The sequence below is a fragment of the Mytilus galloprovincialis genome, chromosome 1, assembly GCF_965363235.1.
Source record: "Mytilus galloprovincialis chromosome 1, xbMytGall1.hap1.1, whole genome shotgun sequence".
Lineage (NCBI taxonomy): Eukaryota > Metazoa > Mollusca > Bivalvia > Mytilida > Mytilidae > Mytilus > Mytilus galloprovincialis.
In genome coordinates, this window is record NC_134838.1 from 120,559,990 (window position 1) to 120,576,173 (window position 16,184).

The 16,184-nt window shown below is 32.1% G+C and overlaps 1 protein-coding gene across 2 annotated transcripts in view; it reads left to right on the forward strand.

Annotated features, from left to right (window-relative positions):
* The window catches only part of LOC143055184 (phospholipid-transporting ATPase ABCA1-like), a 69,613-nt gene extending 53,690 nt beyond the window's left edge, over positions 1 to 15,923 (forward strand). For both annotated transcript variants that reach the window (XM_076228326.1, XM_076228333.1), the window contains 10 exons: positions 4,113 to 4,242; positions 5,123 to 5,258; positions 8,001 to 8,182; positions 9,323 to 9,464; positions 9,860 to 9,994; positions 11,739 to 11,842; positions 12,173 to 12,265; positions 13,284 to 13,524; positions 13,767 to 13,845; positions 15,489 to 15,923. In XM_076228326.1, coding sequence (XP_076084441.1) covers positions 4,113 to 4,242; positions 5,123 to 5,258; positions 8,001 to 8,182; positions 9,323 to 9,464; positions 9,860 to 9,994; positions 11,739 to 11,842; positions 12,173 to 12,265; positions 13,284 to 13,524; positions 13,767 to 13,845; positions 15,489 to 15,634 — 1,388 coding nt within the window. In that variant the 3' untranslated portion in view covers positions 15,635 to 15,923. The remainder of the gene's footprint in view (positions 1 to 4,112; positions 4,243 to 5,122; positions 5,259 to 8,000; positions 8,183 to 9,322; positions 9,465 to 9,859; positions 9,995 to 11,738; positions 11,843 to 12,172; positions 12,266 to 13,283; positions 13,525 to 13,766; positions 13,846 to 15,488) is intronic.
* The last annotated feature ends 261 nt before the right edge of the window (positions 15,924 to 16,184 follow it).

Consider the following 16,184-nt stretch of genomic DNA (forward strand, 5'->3'; position numbering starts at 1 on the left):
GGGGAAATAACTCCATTACATTTCATAATGAACCAATCATCTTTGAAAACTGGATAAAGAGTGATATAATATACTTAAATGACATTCTTGACGAAACTATGTCAAAATCAGAAAATAATATTTTTAAAAATTAAAGAGTAAGGTAAACTGGATTGCTGAATTTCATAAATTGAAACAATCTATTCCACATAATTGGATTCATATTGTTAAAAAAGAAAATTCTGTTAAAAGTACAGTAAATGTCCAGAGAAATAAGATCACATGGAAAAATCGTTATTTTGAGACTACAGGTTTTTCAAATAAAATGTTATATGATTCACTAGTGAGCAATCTAAACGAACCATCAATAGGGATAAACAAGTGGCTTAAAGTTGTATCAATGCAAGAAGCTCCAAATATGAGGTCATTGTATAATTTTATTTTTAAACTTTTAACTAAAAATAAATTAAAAATTTTCAGATGGAAACTGCTACAATTTATTGTACCAACAAAAAAGCTTCTATCACAATGGCAAATAACTAACAATAATATGTGTAATTTTTGTAACCTAGAAGAAGACTATAATCATTATAAGTGTTCTTATTTGACAAGATTTTGGCAACAAATAGATGACCTCCTTATAAGATGTAATATAGATTTTGTGATAAAACTACAACACCTAATATTTGGGTACAAAATCACAGACAACAAGAATTTCTCCATCAATTTTTTAATTACAATACTTAGTTTTTCTATATATAAGACATACTATGTATCTGAACAGAAAACAAAAAGTATAGATGTCTACATAATTTTTGTGAATGAATTTAATAAGAGAGTAGACACAAATAGAGATAAGATAATAAGTCCAATGTTATTAAAAATTAAAAATAACATAACAAATGAATAATTTTATAGTAATGTTATTCTACAGTAACTGTTGACCTAATACAATGTATATCTAATCAGCTGATTATTCCCTGGGTAGTCAGTGGAGTGTAACAGGGTAATCAAGAGAAGCTTGGAATCTTGATAGTTTTTGTAACAAGCAATATTTGATGAATAAAATTATTGTGTTGTTAAAAAAAAAAAAAAAAATCTGATATAAGAGAATTATCATACATGTTCTCGAACCGTATTTCTTCTCCGATTGAAACAGGATAGAAATGCTTGGCAAATTCTTACATTCTAAAATTGAAAATGAAAATGGGGAATATGTCAAAACTTTGAATTTTTTGAAAAACTAAGGATTTTCTTATTCCAGGCATAAATTACAATAGCCGTATTTGGCACAACTTTTTGGAATTTTGGATCCTCAATACTCCTCAACTTAGTACTTGTTTGGCTTTATAAATTTTTCGATTGAGCGTCACTGATGAGTCTTATGTAGACGAAACGCGCGTCTGGCGTACTAAATTATAATCCTGGTACTTTTGATAACTATCAAGGAGACAACAATCATAGCAAAAGCTAACAACACCTAAATGCTACCAATGACTCTTTAACACAGCGAGAAAATCCTTCTTTTTTTCATAATATATTTCGGGAACATTATGCAATTATGGCTGAAGAGTGGAATATCCAAAATTGTCAATTCGAGTAAGTGATAATCCACGAGTGCTTTCAGCTTCAATTAAAAGTAAAATATTGTAACAGATTGTCAAAACACTTAGTGATTTACGTAAGAAAACTATGTTGTGTCTATTGATATTTTGCGTATGCACAACAAAGGTACACTCTTTCTGTAATATATAGATGGCCCTAAAAAGGGCCATTTACATGAGATATCGTCGACACTAGATGAATTCCCAACGCTTGCTTGGTCTTGTTTCTTCGTAACTTGATGGGCTTCCTGCAACGTGAGCGATGCCATTTTTTTTATTCATGTCTTTGACGTCATATTTAAGGGAGATATCTCGTGTACAAATCAAGAGACTCAAAAGGTTATTCGCCGGTGAATAATACGGTTATTCACCGCTGGTATAATTTTTTAGTGTAATTCGTCATTCCTTGTAAAAATATTCGAATTAGCTCTCGCCGCGATATACCCTTTTTGTACTAATGCGGCGTAAAGCAACCAACAATCAATCAATCAATCCTTCCTTGCAATTAAACGAAAATTAACTGAAATATTTCATGTCACGTGATAAGGTTTTAACCGATAGAATTGTTTGAAATATATGTAACAATGTGTAAGTTATAATAATTATGGTTATTCCTGTACCAGTCAGGTGAATTTGACATGTAAAAATCAACACATTGAGCATACTGATGTATGACTCCTGTAAGTTTATTGTTTTGTACAGCTCAGTTAATCGAACTAGAGATAAAGGATACTACAGATACAGTTAAGTCGGCCTCATATCTTGACTTACATCTAGAAATTGACAATGAGGGTCGGTTGAAAACAAAACTTTAAGACAAAAGAGATGATTTCAGCTTACCAATTGTGAACTTCCAGCAGCACCTGCATATGGGGGTATATATCTACCAATTGATACGATATCCCCGTGCTTGCATTTTCTATCATGATTTTCTTAAAAGAGGGTTGCTGCTCACAAGGAAGCTATTAAACCAAGAGTTCCAAATGGTGAAGTTGAAATCATCCCTTCGTAAATTTTACGGACGCCATCACGAGTTGGTTGACCGTTATGGAATAACCGTTTCACAACTGATATCGGATATATTCCTTACGTCGTAACTACAATCCCCTTCCCTTTCATGAATGTGACCTACCGAATTAGACTATTTACCGGATTTGTTATTGCATAAGCAACACGACGGGTTCCACATGTGGAGCAGGATCTGCTTACCCTTCTGGAGCACCTGAGATCACCCCTAGTTTTTGGTGGGGTTCGTGTTGCTTATTCTTTAGTTTTTGTATGTTGTGTCATTTGTACTATTGTTTGTCTGTTTGTCTTTTTCATTTTAAGCCATGGCGTTGTCAGTTTAATTTCGATTTATGAGTTTGACTGTCCCTCTGGTATCTGTCGTCCCTCTTTTTTAATATGTCTTGTAGCCTACTAATCACTGAGTTCATAAAGGTAATTTTTATGCAGTTTTGTTTTATTGTATTGCATAGTATAAATCAGATGGATATATCTTGAAACCATCTAATCATAAATGATTTTGATTGATCTTACTCAAATAAACTGGAAACTTTATCTGATTGGGTCAAAGCTATGAAAGATTATGCATCCAGGATCGCATTCAAAACTACAATGTAACACTTTTCAATAGCCCAAGTTATAATAGTTGTAGTGCCAACAGAAAAAGCTTCTAATAATGTTATTCGTTTAAACGTGATACATGTGAATAGTGCTTGTTTTGAATTAAGTTTTAAAAATCTCAATATAAAACAACTTGTTCGAATAATTGTATGAATAAGAATCAAGTCAGGTGATAACTATTAGTGTAATAATTTGATTTCAATGACATGTTAACAAGACGGTAATTACATTATCAAAAAATAAAGGCAACAGTAGTATACTGCTTTTCAAAAGACATAAATCAATTGAGAGAAAACAATTTCGGGTTACAAACTAAAACCAACGGCAACAAATCAACTGTAAGAGGAAAACAACGAAACAACATCAACACTGAAGTGCACCAAAAAACAAACGACAATGAAATATACACTGAGACAAACTATTAGATAACTACTACCATATTCCTTACTTGGTACAGGATTTTTTAAGAAGAAATGGTTGGTTGGGCGCGCTGTATGGCAATGTTAATCAGTTTATTTTAGATTTATGAGTTTGACTGTCTTTTGGTATCTTTCGTCCCTTTTTTAAATATACCGCTAAGATGACAATATTACATGACAGTAATACAGTACAATTAAATGCAAGAACACTCAGGACGGAGAAATACAAATATATATAATATAATAGAACATTTCGATATGTTAATCACAGAATAACAACGAATAATTAAATAATTTAGGACAGTACGCAAAAACAGCATATGACAAAAATTTATGAAAGATATAAATGTCAAAAAATCAGTTCTTTTTTTTTAATGTATGACTGTTATTAACAATGAAATTGTAATTTTAATGAAACTTAAAGATATCACGTCTCAAAGTATATTTCCATGTTACAATATGTACATATTTGTTTATGTTAAAGATGAAGAGGCATGGAAGTCACCATTTGAGTCTGACTTGGTCGGAAGGAATTTGTTATCCTTGTTCTGTATTGGTACCTTGTCATTTGTACTTAATCTACTGATAGAATACAACTTTTTTCTCAAAAGAAGGTAAGTGAACTTAATACGGTAATATAAACTGAATGTGTACTATTGTCATTGACATTGAGTTGTTAAATGTAGGAAGCATGTGGTTTGACACATATGTATAACACTTGGGTATCCTTGGAGAAAAGACGAATCAAATATCTATCTTAAATTGATTGGTAACTGCAAGTACATGTATGGTACATATATTTTGTTCATTCTGCCTTTTAAATGAATACAAAAAAGTAATTTTATTTGTGTTCATTACTAGTGATATTTTGTATTTTTTTTATATTGTAGAAGCATTAAAAGAAATAACCAATAGATAATTTCCTTAAGATTTGTTTTATTCAATATTTGAATTTAAATGCATTTTCTATCATGATTTTCTTGATAGAGGGTTGCTGCTCACGAGGAAGCTATTAAAGCAAGAGTTCCAAATGGTGAAGTTGAAATCATTCCTTCGTTAATTTTACGGACGCCATCACGAGTTGGTTGACCGTTATGAAATAACCGTTTCAAAAATGATATCGGATATGTTCCTTACGTCGTAACTACAATCCCCTTCCCTTTCATGAATGTGACCTACCGAATTAGACTATTTACCGGATTTGTTATCACATAAGCAACACGACGGGTTCCACATGTGGAGCAGGCTCTGCTTACCCTTCCGGAGCACCTGAGATCACCCCTAGTTTTTTGTTGGGGTTCGTGTTGTTTATTCTTTAGTTTTCTATGTTGTGTCATGTGTACTATTGTTTGTTTGTCTTTTTCATTTTAAGCCATGGCGTTGTCAGTTTGTTTTAGATTTATGAGTTTGACTGTCCCTTTGGTATCTTTCATCCCTCTTTTAAAGATTATTTAAAATGTTCTGAAAGATTATGTTGTTTTTTTCATATTTCAGTTGGAGCTGTTTCTGGAATTCCAAACCTAATTTTAGATCTCTGGCTGATGAAGATATAGATGTTACAAATGAAAGACAGAGAATAAATAGCGAACAGACAAAAGATGATGTTCTTATTGTTGATAACCTCACCAAGGTAAATATCAAGAGGCTGTTCCATTTAAACCAGTTTCGTTGGTATCCTTAAACTTTCATCACATAACAAGTATATGAGGAAATATTAAAAGGAAGTATTATCCGTAACTCCTCGGCGTTGTAAAACGAAAATCTGAAAGATAGTTAAAATGAATAACTGCATAAAGTATTTGTGTAGAGAGTTTTGATTTAGTTGTTTTAAATTATTTCCATATTCAAAATAATCATTTATTTGTTCTATGTAAATCATGGCGATTGCATAAACAGTTTTTTTTTAAATAAATAATGGGGAGAATGCATATGATATATTTTTCTTCTATTAAACAATCCCCCGATCAATTAACCAGGTATGAATCCTTTCTGGACAATGGACCGAACGGACTAATTGCTTATGCAATACAACTGGGTGTCAATTTATGTGTTTAAAAGACTAATTCCGCACCATTTTTTGTGTATTGCTAATGTTTATCACTTCCAGGAATGCAAGGCATATAGCATATAGTAATACCTTGTTTTAGCGTAATAGACATGAATAAAGGCAACAGTAGTATACCGCTGTTCAAACTCATAAATCCATGGACAAAAAAAAATCGGGGTAACAAACTAAAACTGAGGGAAACGCATTAAATATAAGAGGAGAACAACGAAACAACACTACAATGTAACGCACACAGAAACGGACCAAGCAACAGACAAAATCCCACGAGAATAACAAATATAACATCAAAACTAAATACATGAATTTGGGATGGACCGTGACACGTCTTATCTCAATGTGAATTTACACTCAAAAATAAGAGAAAACAAACGACGCAACGTTAAAATGTAACACACACGGAAACGAACTATAATATAACAATGGCCATATTCCTGACTTGGTACAGGACATTTTTAAAGAAAAAAATGGCGGGTTGAACCTGGTTTTGTGGCATGCCAAACCTCCCCTTTTAAAGCCATGTGAAATATAACATTACGATGACAACTCAACACCACAGGACTACAATATAAATAAATTGGAGAATACAATTGACAAAGAAACACACGAACAACAGTCAACAAAAGGCAACAAGTTGAAAATTTTAATACGCAAGAAGACACCTTTATTATAAACATATGTAATAGATCTAAACAACAAATTAACCTTTTATCTACCCAAACAATTTGTAACTGCAATCGTTTATCTATCAAATTCAGAATTATTATCAATTTTCACTCTGAAAGATACATGTATCATTACTCAAATTAATAGGTTTATTGCATTATTCTTTATCGATTAAACCGTATATAGTAATTTTTACTTATTTAGTATTTCTTTTTCTTTTTTAATCATATTGCCAGATTCAAATAATTATTTGTTGACACAATTTTTTGTTTCTCAGTTCCTGATGTACTTCGATGTTTATCTCTTTCCTCCATCCATATTGTCTATGATTTAAGAAATTGTTCTTCAATAATGTCTAAAAAGTTCAAAACCATTGATAATTCCTTAAGCTAGTAAAAGGCTCTACAGTTGCAATAATTACAAAGCATATGTAAGTTAAAATTAAATGTCATCTAGTTTATTTTGTACGCCAAGCTTGTTGCCTCAGATTATGTTGTTACCTTGATGTGTCTGTTCCTGGCCTATTTATTATATTTAAACATAAGTAAACTACTGTCGCTTTTAAGTATTATTTACCCCTTTGTTGTTTAAATGCTGAAGATATTTGCTATCACGGTCTTTTCCATTGTACTCTTATCTGACTTTTGGGTTCTTAATTAATAGGTATGATTTCCCTTAAACAAGTGTCTAAATAGAAATATTGGTTTAAACAAGTACATATATCAACTTATTCAAGCAGACCTTTGAGGTTCAACATGTGACCCAGCACGAAGTTTTTGTATTATCAAGGTTGTTTTATTTCTTAATGAAATAATAAAAAGCTAACACAACATGGACTTACAAGTGGGAAATCTATGTTCAACTGCGAAAACGAAACTTCTGTGGATTTTCTGTACAAATCTTGGCTTAAATAGCCTCAAAATCTCCATTTTCTTTAAATGCACTAACACAATAAATATTATTTTGTGAACGATGTTCCTTTTTGGTACATAAACGAAAATGGCATGTATGTCTCTTTTGTTAGATAAATGAAAATTGTGTAATACACAGGTCTGCAGAAAGTGTCATTAAGGTTCATCACTACCTCTTCGCAAAAATGACCGTATTTCCACCACAAATTTCACTCTGAGTACAGATGGACAATAGATATCTCTAAACAATAGGTGATTTAAACTGTACAACTGTCTGGGTGAACTGTATGCAATGAAATTCAGGTATAAGTTTCTTTTGCTATCATCTACAGACTAGAAAAAAATGTTAATCAAAATCTAGGTTTTTAATTTTCTGAAACACAAACTACATATAACTCTTATCCATCTAGGTCAAACCGGGCATTAAATCTGTTCTAGATGCAACGGTGTGTCTGTACTCAGGGTAGATTTTGTAAACACGGCTGTATTTTTCAATTCCATTAGACGAACCTTAGTCATAATATATATCTAAATATGGAGTATTTTTGTTTGGAATGCCGAAACAAATATGGCCATTTTCATTATCAATATATTTTAGAATTAAGTTTTCAAAACGGTAAATAAATAAAGTTTTTAATAACATTAAAGAATTATTAATCTGATTAAAATTATAGAAGTTAAGAACTAATAGACTTTTGAGGATGATTTATCAGTATTTTATTCATACCAGGTGTACAGAAATCATGGAAAGAACGGCAGGAATATAGCAGTAGACAGGTCATGCTTTGGTGTACCTAATGGGCAATGCTTTGGTTTACTAGGTGTAAACGGGGCAGGTAAAACTTCAATATTTCAAATGTTGACAGGTGATGTGGATGTGACACAAGGATATGCAACGCTTAATGGACATAGGTAAATATAAAAACTCATTAAAAGTAGCAAGTTCATCAAAAATATAGTATGTTTCAAATTAGAAACATTATATCAAACTTTTCAGTTGTTTAGAATTAAGAAATAATTCATGGGGGCTTGAATATATCGTGATTTTACCACGGGTTTGGCCCTTTATGACAAGTATTTTACCCTGAACGTTAGAGAGGGGTAAAATATCGGCATAAAGGGACAGCCCGTGGTAAACTCACGATATATGCAAGCCCCCATGAATTATTTCGATTCTAATAGGACAAATACGGAAATTCTCTTGGATCGTAGCGGTCTAGGTGGAGGCAAGTATTTGCCTAGTCCAGCCCTGGCCTCAGTGACTCATTTTTTTTTTTAAATTTTTTTTTTTTTTTTTGTTGTCAGTGACAACAAAAAAAAAAAAAAAAAAAAATGAGTCACTGAGGCCAGGGCTGGACTAGTATTTGCCGTTCCCATAAATAAACACACTATTAAATTGGCGTAAAAGAACGGAGCAAATTGAATTAGAGACATCCTTAAACTATTTACAATAACATAATTAGATAGTTTTGGTTAATTTTGAATAATAATTTACTTGTATATCTTGAATATATAAAAACATATGGCTTATAACACATTTTAGCATCGTTTGTTGACGTTTCCTTGTTGTGATGTTTTCGGTCTCACAAGCGTGTTTTTTTCCCGTAAAATGCTTATATTATTACGTCATTGTTCTATGACGTCGGGAAGCTCATTCATCAAAAAGCATATGACGTGGGAGTACGATCGGAACAGCCCAAACAATATATTCATATTTTACCAAGGGTGTGTACTCAAAGCGTTTGAAGGACGTCATGTTAGAATCAAGCGCTTCTAATGTGCTTAATAAAGACGAGACGACAACGGTTAATGTGTTGCATGTATGGATGCCTTTCATGCGACTGTCATACAAGTGAGAGCTTTAGTGCTTTAAAACCAGGTTCATTCCACCAATTTCTACATTTAAAAATGCATGTACCAAATCAGTTGCTGTCCATTCGTTTGATGTGTTTTATCATTTGATTTTGCCATTTGATTAGGGACTTTCCGTTTTGAATTTTCCTCGAAGTTCAGTATTTTTATGATTTTACTTTTCACTTTCTTTCTTTACAGCATCATAAATGACTTGGAGAAAGTCCGGTTGGATTTAGGCTACTGTCCACAGCTTGATGCGTTTGACCCATTATTGACAGCAAGAGAGAGTCTGAATTTCTTTGCCAGACTTAGGGGAATTCAGGAAAAGGATATTAAACAGGTTAGTTTCTAGACTACATCATTTAAAAAATACTAACTATTAATTAAACTAAGTCCAAAATTATTCCAAATATAACAATGTTTGTTTCATTCTATTTTATGTTAGTGGTTTTTCAAATATGTTAGCCCAGAGGATCTTGATAAAGATAAATTCCAAACAATGATTCGAACGCAGGATATTTTAAAAGTGTAAATAGTAAAACAAAAGGTTAAAGTCACTTATGAAAAAAACATAGATTATTCTTATTGTCAACAAAAACTTTTGAAAAACGAAGCAAACGCTGAAAAATCAAATATGTGATAAATTTTAAAAATTGAAAAGGGGCCGATATTTAAAAGATTTTGTTCATATACATCTTTGGCTTTTAAATATTTCAAAAATCTCTTGTTTTACAGATAGCAGAATGGGGTATCCATAAACTACGACTAATACAGTATGGAGATAGAATAGCTTATGATTTATCTGGTGGAAATAGACGAAAACTGTCTACAGCTATTTCACTGATTGGCAATCCGTCTGCTATATTTATGGTAAGCGTTTTAAAAGATCAGGCTTAACTTACTTTCACAAGATCGAGCAGAACTTTTACAAGATCAAGCATAACTTTTTCAAGATCGAGCACAACCTTTACAGGACCACACATAGACCACACATAGCTTTAACAAGCATCTTGCAAAATGTTTTAAAGGTCTTGCCCTACTCTGGTTTTTACCTTGATGTTTTAGAATGATGATAAAGCTTCAAATTTATGAACTTTTTTCTAATCCTCAACTAATGTTCTCCTGTCTCTCTCAATCACAAATGAAATTATTTTTATATATTTTTGGTGTTTAACTCAACTTTCAGCACTGTTTCCTAAATCGTGGTGGCCAACCAATTGTTATTGATATATGGAGTTTGCACTGTCGAAGAAAACCACCAATCTTCGTAAGAAAAATTGTCACATGTGTATGTTGTTCAACTAACCACTTCATTGTTGAAAAGCTAGTAATACAAGATATGACCTACTTAGACCACTCTATATTAAGACCCCCACAAATTTATTGATACATGTACAATCACTTAGTCATAGTGTTTTTAGCTCACCTGGCCTAAAAGGCCATGTGAGCTTGTCTCATCACTTGGCGTCCGTCGTCGTCGTCGTCTGTCGTCGTTAACAATTTTTCAAACATCTTCTCCTCTGAAACTACTGAATGGATTTGAATGAAACTTAAAATGATTGTTCCTTAGATTATCCTGCACAAAGTGTGTGCTTCGATTTTTGATCCGTCAAAAAACATGGCCGCCGTTACTTAAAATAGAACATAGGGGTCAAATGCAGTTTTTGGCTTATATCTCAAAAACGGAAGCATTTAGAGCAAATCTGACATGGGGTAAAAATGTTCAGATGAATCAAACAAACCATTGTTGGGTTGCTGCCACTTAATTGGTAATTTTAAGGAAATTTTGCAGTTTTTGGTCATTATCTTGAATATTATTATAGATGAAGATAAACTGTAAACAGCAAAAATGATCAGCAAAGTAAGATCTACAAATAGGTTAATATGACCAAAATTGTCAATTGACCCCTTAAGGGGTAAATGTCCTTTAATGACAATTTTTCACAATTTGTTCATCATATTTGCTAACTTTAAAAAATCTTCTCCTCTGAAACTACTGAATGGATTTGGATGAAACTTAGCATGATAGTTCCTTAGATTATCCTGCACAAAGTGTGTGCTTCGATTTTTGATCCGTCAAAAAACATGGCCGCCCTTACTTTAAATAGAACAGAGGGGTCAAATGCAGTTTTTGGCTTATATCTCAAAAACGAAAGCATTTAGAGCAAATCTGACATGGGGTAAAAATGTTCATTAGGTCAAGATCTATCAGCCCTGAAATTTTCAGACGAATCAAACAAACCATTGTTGGGTTGCTGCCACTTAATCGGTAATTTTAAGGAAATTTTGCAGTTTTTGGTCATTATCTTGAATATCATTATAGATAAAGATAAACTGTAAACAGCAAAAATGATCAGCAAAGTAAGATCTACAAATAAGTTAAATATGACCAAAATTGTCAATTGATCCCTTAAGGGGTTATTGTCCTTTAATGACAATTTTTTCACAATTATTGAAGAATTGTTAGCTGTACATGTTTGCCTGGCATGGTTCAATATGTTCAATAAGGCATTGTTTACCAGGTGAGTGATTCAGGCTCTTGAGAGCCTCTTGTTTTATACAACACTGAATGAATTACAATCATGGTATTACAAAATGTGTATTTAACTTTTAGGATGAACCTACAACAGGAATGGACCCTCATGCCAGGAGATACCTTTGGAACTGTATAAATAATATTGTAAAGGATGGAAGATCAGTGGTTTTAACTTCACATAGGTATGACTATGAACAGCTGCCTGATGGTTTACGATCCAGTGAGAAAATTGCCCTTACATAAATATGTGTGAGCTTTATCTTTAAATGATATCAAGTACTGAAACCAACAGAATGAACTTATGTATAGTAAACTTTCTTGGCGTTTAGCTCAGTCTTGACAGTTTCATCTGAAATTAAGGATAACAATTCCCCTATAGAAGTTTATTGACTTACTTGTATAACTATTTCCCCAAAAACGCAAAGTAAAGAAAATACAGAACTTTAGAGAAAAGTCCATGGAAATTTAATATCATAGTTTTATTACATTGTGTTTGTTGTACTTATTTACAGCATGGAAGAGTGTGAGGCTTTATGTAACAGATTAGCTATCATGGTCAATGGTAGATTCAAGTGTATTGGAAGTACCCAACATCTCAAAAATAGGTAAATACGCAATTATGTTAGTGGGGCATCATGATATACGAGCAAAATTGGACGTATGAGAATATTTAAAATCTTTTAGCCAAAAGAATGAAATGATTAAATCATCTTTAATGAAATTAGAAATTTTATTAACTTCATACATATCCCCCTTTTTTTTAATGAAGTCTGGTATAATGACTTTAGTTTCCTACAAAAGGTGATAAAAACTAAGACATTTTTTTAATAACCTTCGTTTATGGTAAGTAATTTGTCGTGAGTTTTTTTTTTATGGGAATTATGTAATTTGTAAGTAAGCACATATACTTTGAATAAAACGTATGTCTTTAACGTATTTGCTTTTTGTCATTAGTATGATATGATACCAGTTAAATTATTGTGACACATAGAAATAAGAAGACGTGGTATGAGGCCAATGAGCCAACCCTACAACCAAGACACAATGTATAAAAAGTGAACAATTTCAAATCAAAGTACGGACTTCACCACGAAGCATTGGGTCACATCGAGCTATAAACGACCCTACCATGATCGATTTATGACACTTGAAAACCTGTATACTTCTGTTGCCATTATTTACCATTCATGTCGAACTCTAGGCAAATATTGGTTTCCATTCGAACTTAGCCCCGAGGACAATGTAAATCGCGTTATATAATATCATTTGGAGCAATTTAGAAAAAAAAATGACGATAATTTTTAACAACTCCTCAGTGCCAGAATTGTGGTCTTACATTTAGTACATATGCATTGTAACAACCAAACACAAAAGCATTAGAACAAATATATGTAAGGCAAAACAAAACACAGCACAAACGTGATTGTTATCCAGGAAATGATGTAAACTATTTCGACAAAGTTATCTAAAATTGTAAAACTGGAAGTTCGTAAACAAACTTTTATTTCATCTTGCTTGTGACAAATGTTTTAAGCAAAGTTTGAATTCTGACCAATTTTTACTTTAAAATCCTGATTAATATTAAAGAATATTATATGTCTTTTTTTTTAATTTCAAACTTAGATTTAGTGAAGGTTATATTGTGATAATTCGTGTTGCTGGGGAAGTGCCAGTACTGAGACTAGTTAAAGACTTTATGGCTGATGTGTTTAGTGATCCAGAATTAAAAGAGGAGCACAATAATATGTTACAGTATCAACTGAATTCCAAAATAAAATTGTCTCGTATATTTGGTCAGATTGAGGCCATGAGGAATAATCTCAATATAGAGGACTACTCTGTTTCTCAGACCACCTTAGATCGGGTAAGTAAGATAGTTTAAGGGATAATCTCAATAAAGAGAACTTTGATAGAGGGTTACCTCATGGGCAATCTGTTTATTTTTATACTCTGTTTCCAAAACAATTTTGATCGATCAATTAGCAAAAAGTAATAGTAATTTCAATCATTTTTCAAATGCTACCCAGGTATTTTTCTAGAACAGTTATACTATATTTTGAACTTATAATGAAAAAGGGTTGATGGTTCTTTGAATTCTAATTTCAGGTGTTCATCCATTTTGCCTCTAAACAGATCGACATGCTAGATGATGGACTGTTCAGAGACAAACGTATATCTTCAAAAGGTAAATATTGAAAAACAGTTAAATTTTGTTAGATACAATTTATCATTGAGTTAGATGCATTCTTTTATGGAGAAAACATGTTATACTTCGATAGACTAAAACCATTTGACGATATTCTGACAAACTATATCATAAATTAAAAGATCAAGGACAGGTGAAAGAATCTTTAAAATAAACAGAGGGACACTCCAACACCATTGTTGTAGTAATGACTTATGTATAGGTAGAATTACCATCACATTTAATCACTTAGTAGTAATTAATTACTCCAATCTTAATTGACTAGGATAGTCAGTTTTCCTATCGAAGGTCGGTGATTTTTCCAATAAAAATTAGCCGTCAGAAATAGCCTAAAAGCAGTGCTTAAAAGTGGCGTTGAAAACACAAAAATCAAAAAGATCAAATCACATATCATTTTCAGATATGATCCTCATGGGTAGTCAAGGTCATTAAAAACTATCCTCATCAGCATATCTTTTAGATTTAATTTGTTTGAGGAATATGAAATGTACAACTTATATTTTATGATATAAAATAAATCAAATATTTTACAAATAAAATTGAGAATCGAAATTGGGAATGTGTCAAAGAGACAACAAACCGACCATATAACAAACAACAGCAGAGGGTCACGTTTTGAAATTGGTCATATTTGAAAAATTAGTTTTTGTTTCTAGAGTTTGACATACTAGTTTTTCATATTGGTTTTAACTATATCTTCCTACTTTTATTTTGGTGAATTATCATCAGTCTGACGAACCAGTTATTTGAACATAAAAATAATAGGAAATGCAGATGGTGATATCTTGCTGTATAATTTGGATAAAAACTAATAGTATATATATTATCCAAATTGTTAAGCTGGTTTTTCAAAGTTCTCAAAGTTATCATATTTCTTTATTGTGCCATATCTCCTTTTATATTCTCTCCGTTCTCTTGTTTATAAATGACATATGTGCATTCTCAATTATGAATAAGTCATGTTAACTACTTCAAAATATATACTTTTTTTTAGGTTTATATATATAAAAAAAAAAGACGTGGTATGAATGTCAATGAGACAACTCTCCACAAGAGACCAAAATAACACAGAAATTAACAACTATAGGTCGCCGTACGGCCTTCAACAAAGAGCAAAGCCCATACCGCATAGTCAGCTATAAAAGGCCCCGGAATGACATTGTAAAACAATTCAAACAAGAAAACTAACGGCCTAATTTATGTACAAAAATTGAACAAAATACAAATATGTAACACATAAACAAAGGACAACCTCTGAATTACATGCTTCTGACTTGGGACAGGCACATACATACAGAATGTGGCGGGGTTAAACATGTTAGCGGGATCCCAACCCTCCCCTAACCTGGGACAGTGGTATAACAGTACAACATAAAAACGAACTATAAAAATCAGTTGAAAAAGGCCTTACTCATCAGATGGACAAAAATACAAGTGAACGTGGACGGGTACTTGTACATCCTAACAACAAAAAGACACTAGGTACAGATCTGAAAGTACTCGTTTAATGACAGCTAGTTCAAAGCCTCTAACAACTAATAAAAAATGCATTCTTATACATTAGAAGGATTTTCTGTATCTTTTAAATGTGAAAATGTAATTGTTTTCTTGTGTGTTTTCAGATAGTTTCATGACACCAAAGAGATACATGAAAACCATATATTGGTCAGCATTAAAAAACCGGGTTGTTCAGTATTGTTTCATATTGTTATTGGTTTTACTAATTTATCTAGCTCCCTTTGATAAGATGATGCTATGGTGGACTTAGTGCAATACAACTATTATTCATCACAGATGAAGCAATGTGCTTTATTTGTCATAACTTTCAAAGCATATCATTTTAACAAAGAGAAACAGTGTTATATCATTAATTGATTGTATGAGTGTATAGTTGAATTAGTTGTTTAAATGGTATTGTGAATAATGTGATATGATAATAAGCTGACATTATCAATCATTTTTGTGGATATACTGATGTTGTCTCAGAGTGTTTTACTTATAATTATGCTTCATAAATTCAGTCTTTCATCTTTATTAAATTTGGTATAAAATCTAAATATGTTTATGTCTTTCATATTCGTTTAAATTGAAATAGAGATATCAGTTTCTTACCAGTTATTTATCGTTTTGAATTGGTACAAAAAATAAAATCACACAAATATCGAACGCCGAGGAATATTCAAAATAGAAAGTAACTAATCAAATGGCAAAGTCAAAAGCTCAAACACATCAAACGAATGGATTACAGCCGTCTTAATCCTGAATAGATACAGACATTGTAGGAAATTACATAAATGGAGGATTAAACCTGGTTGTAC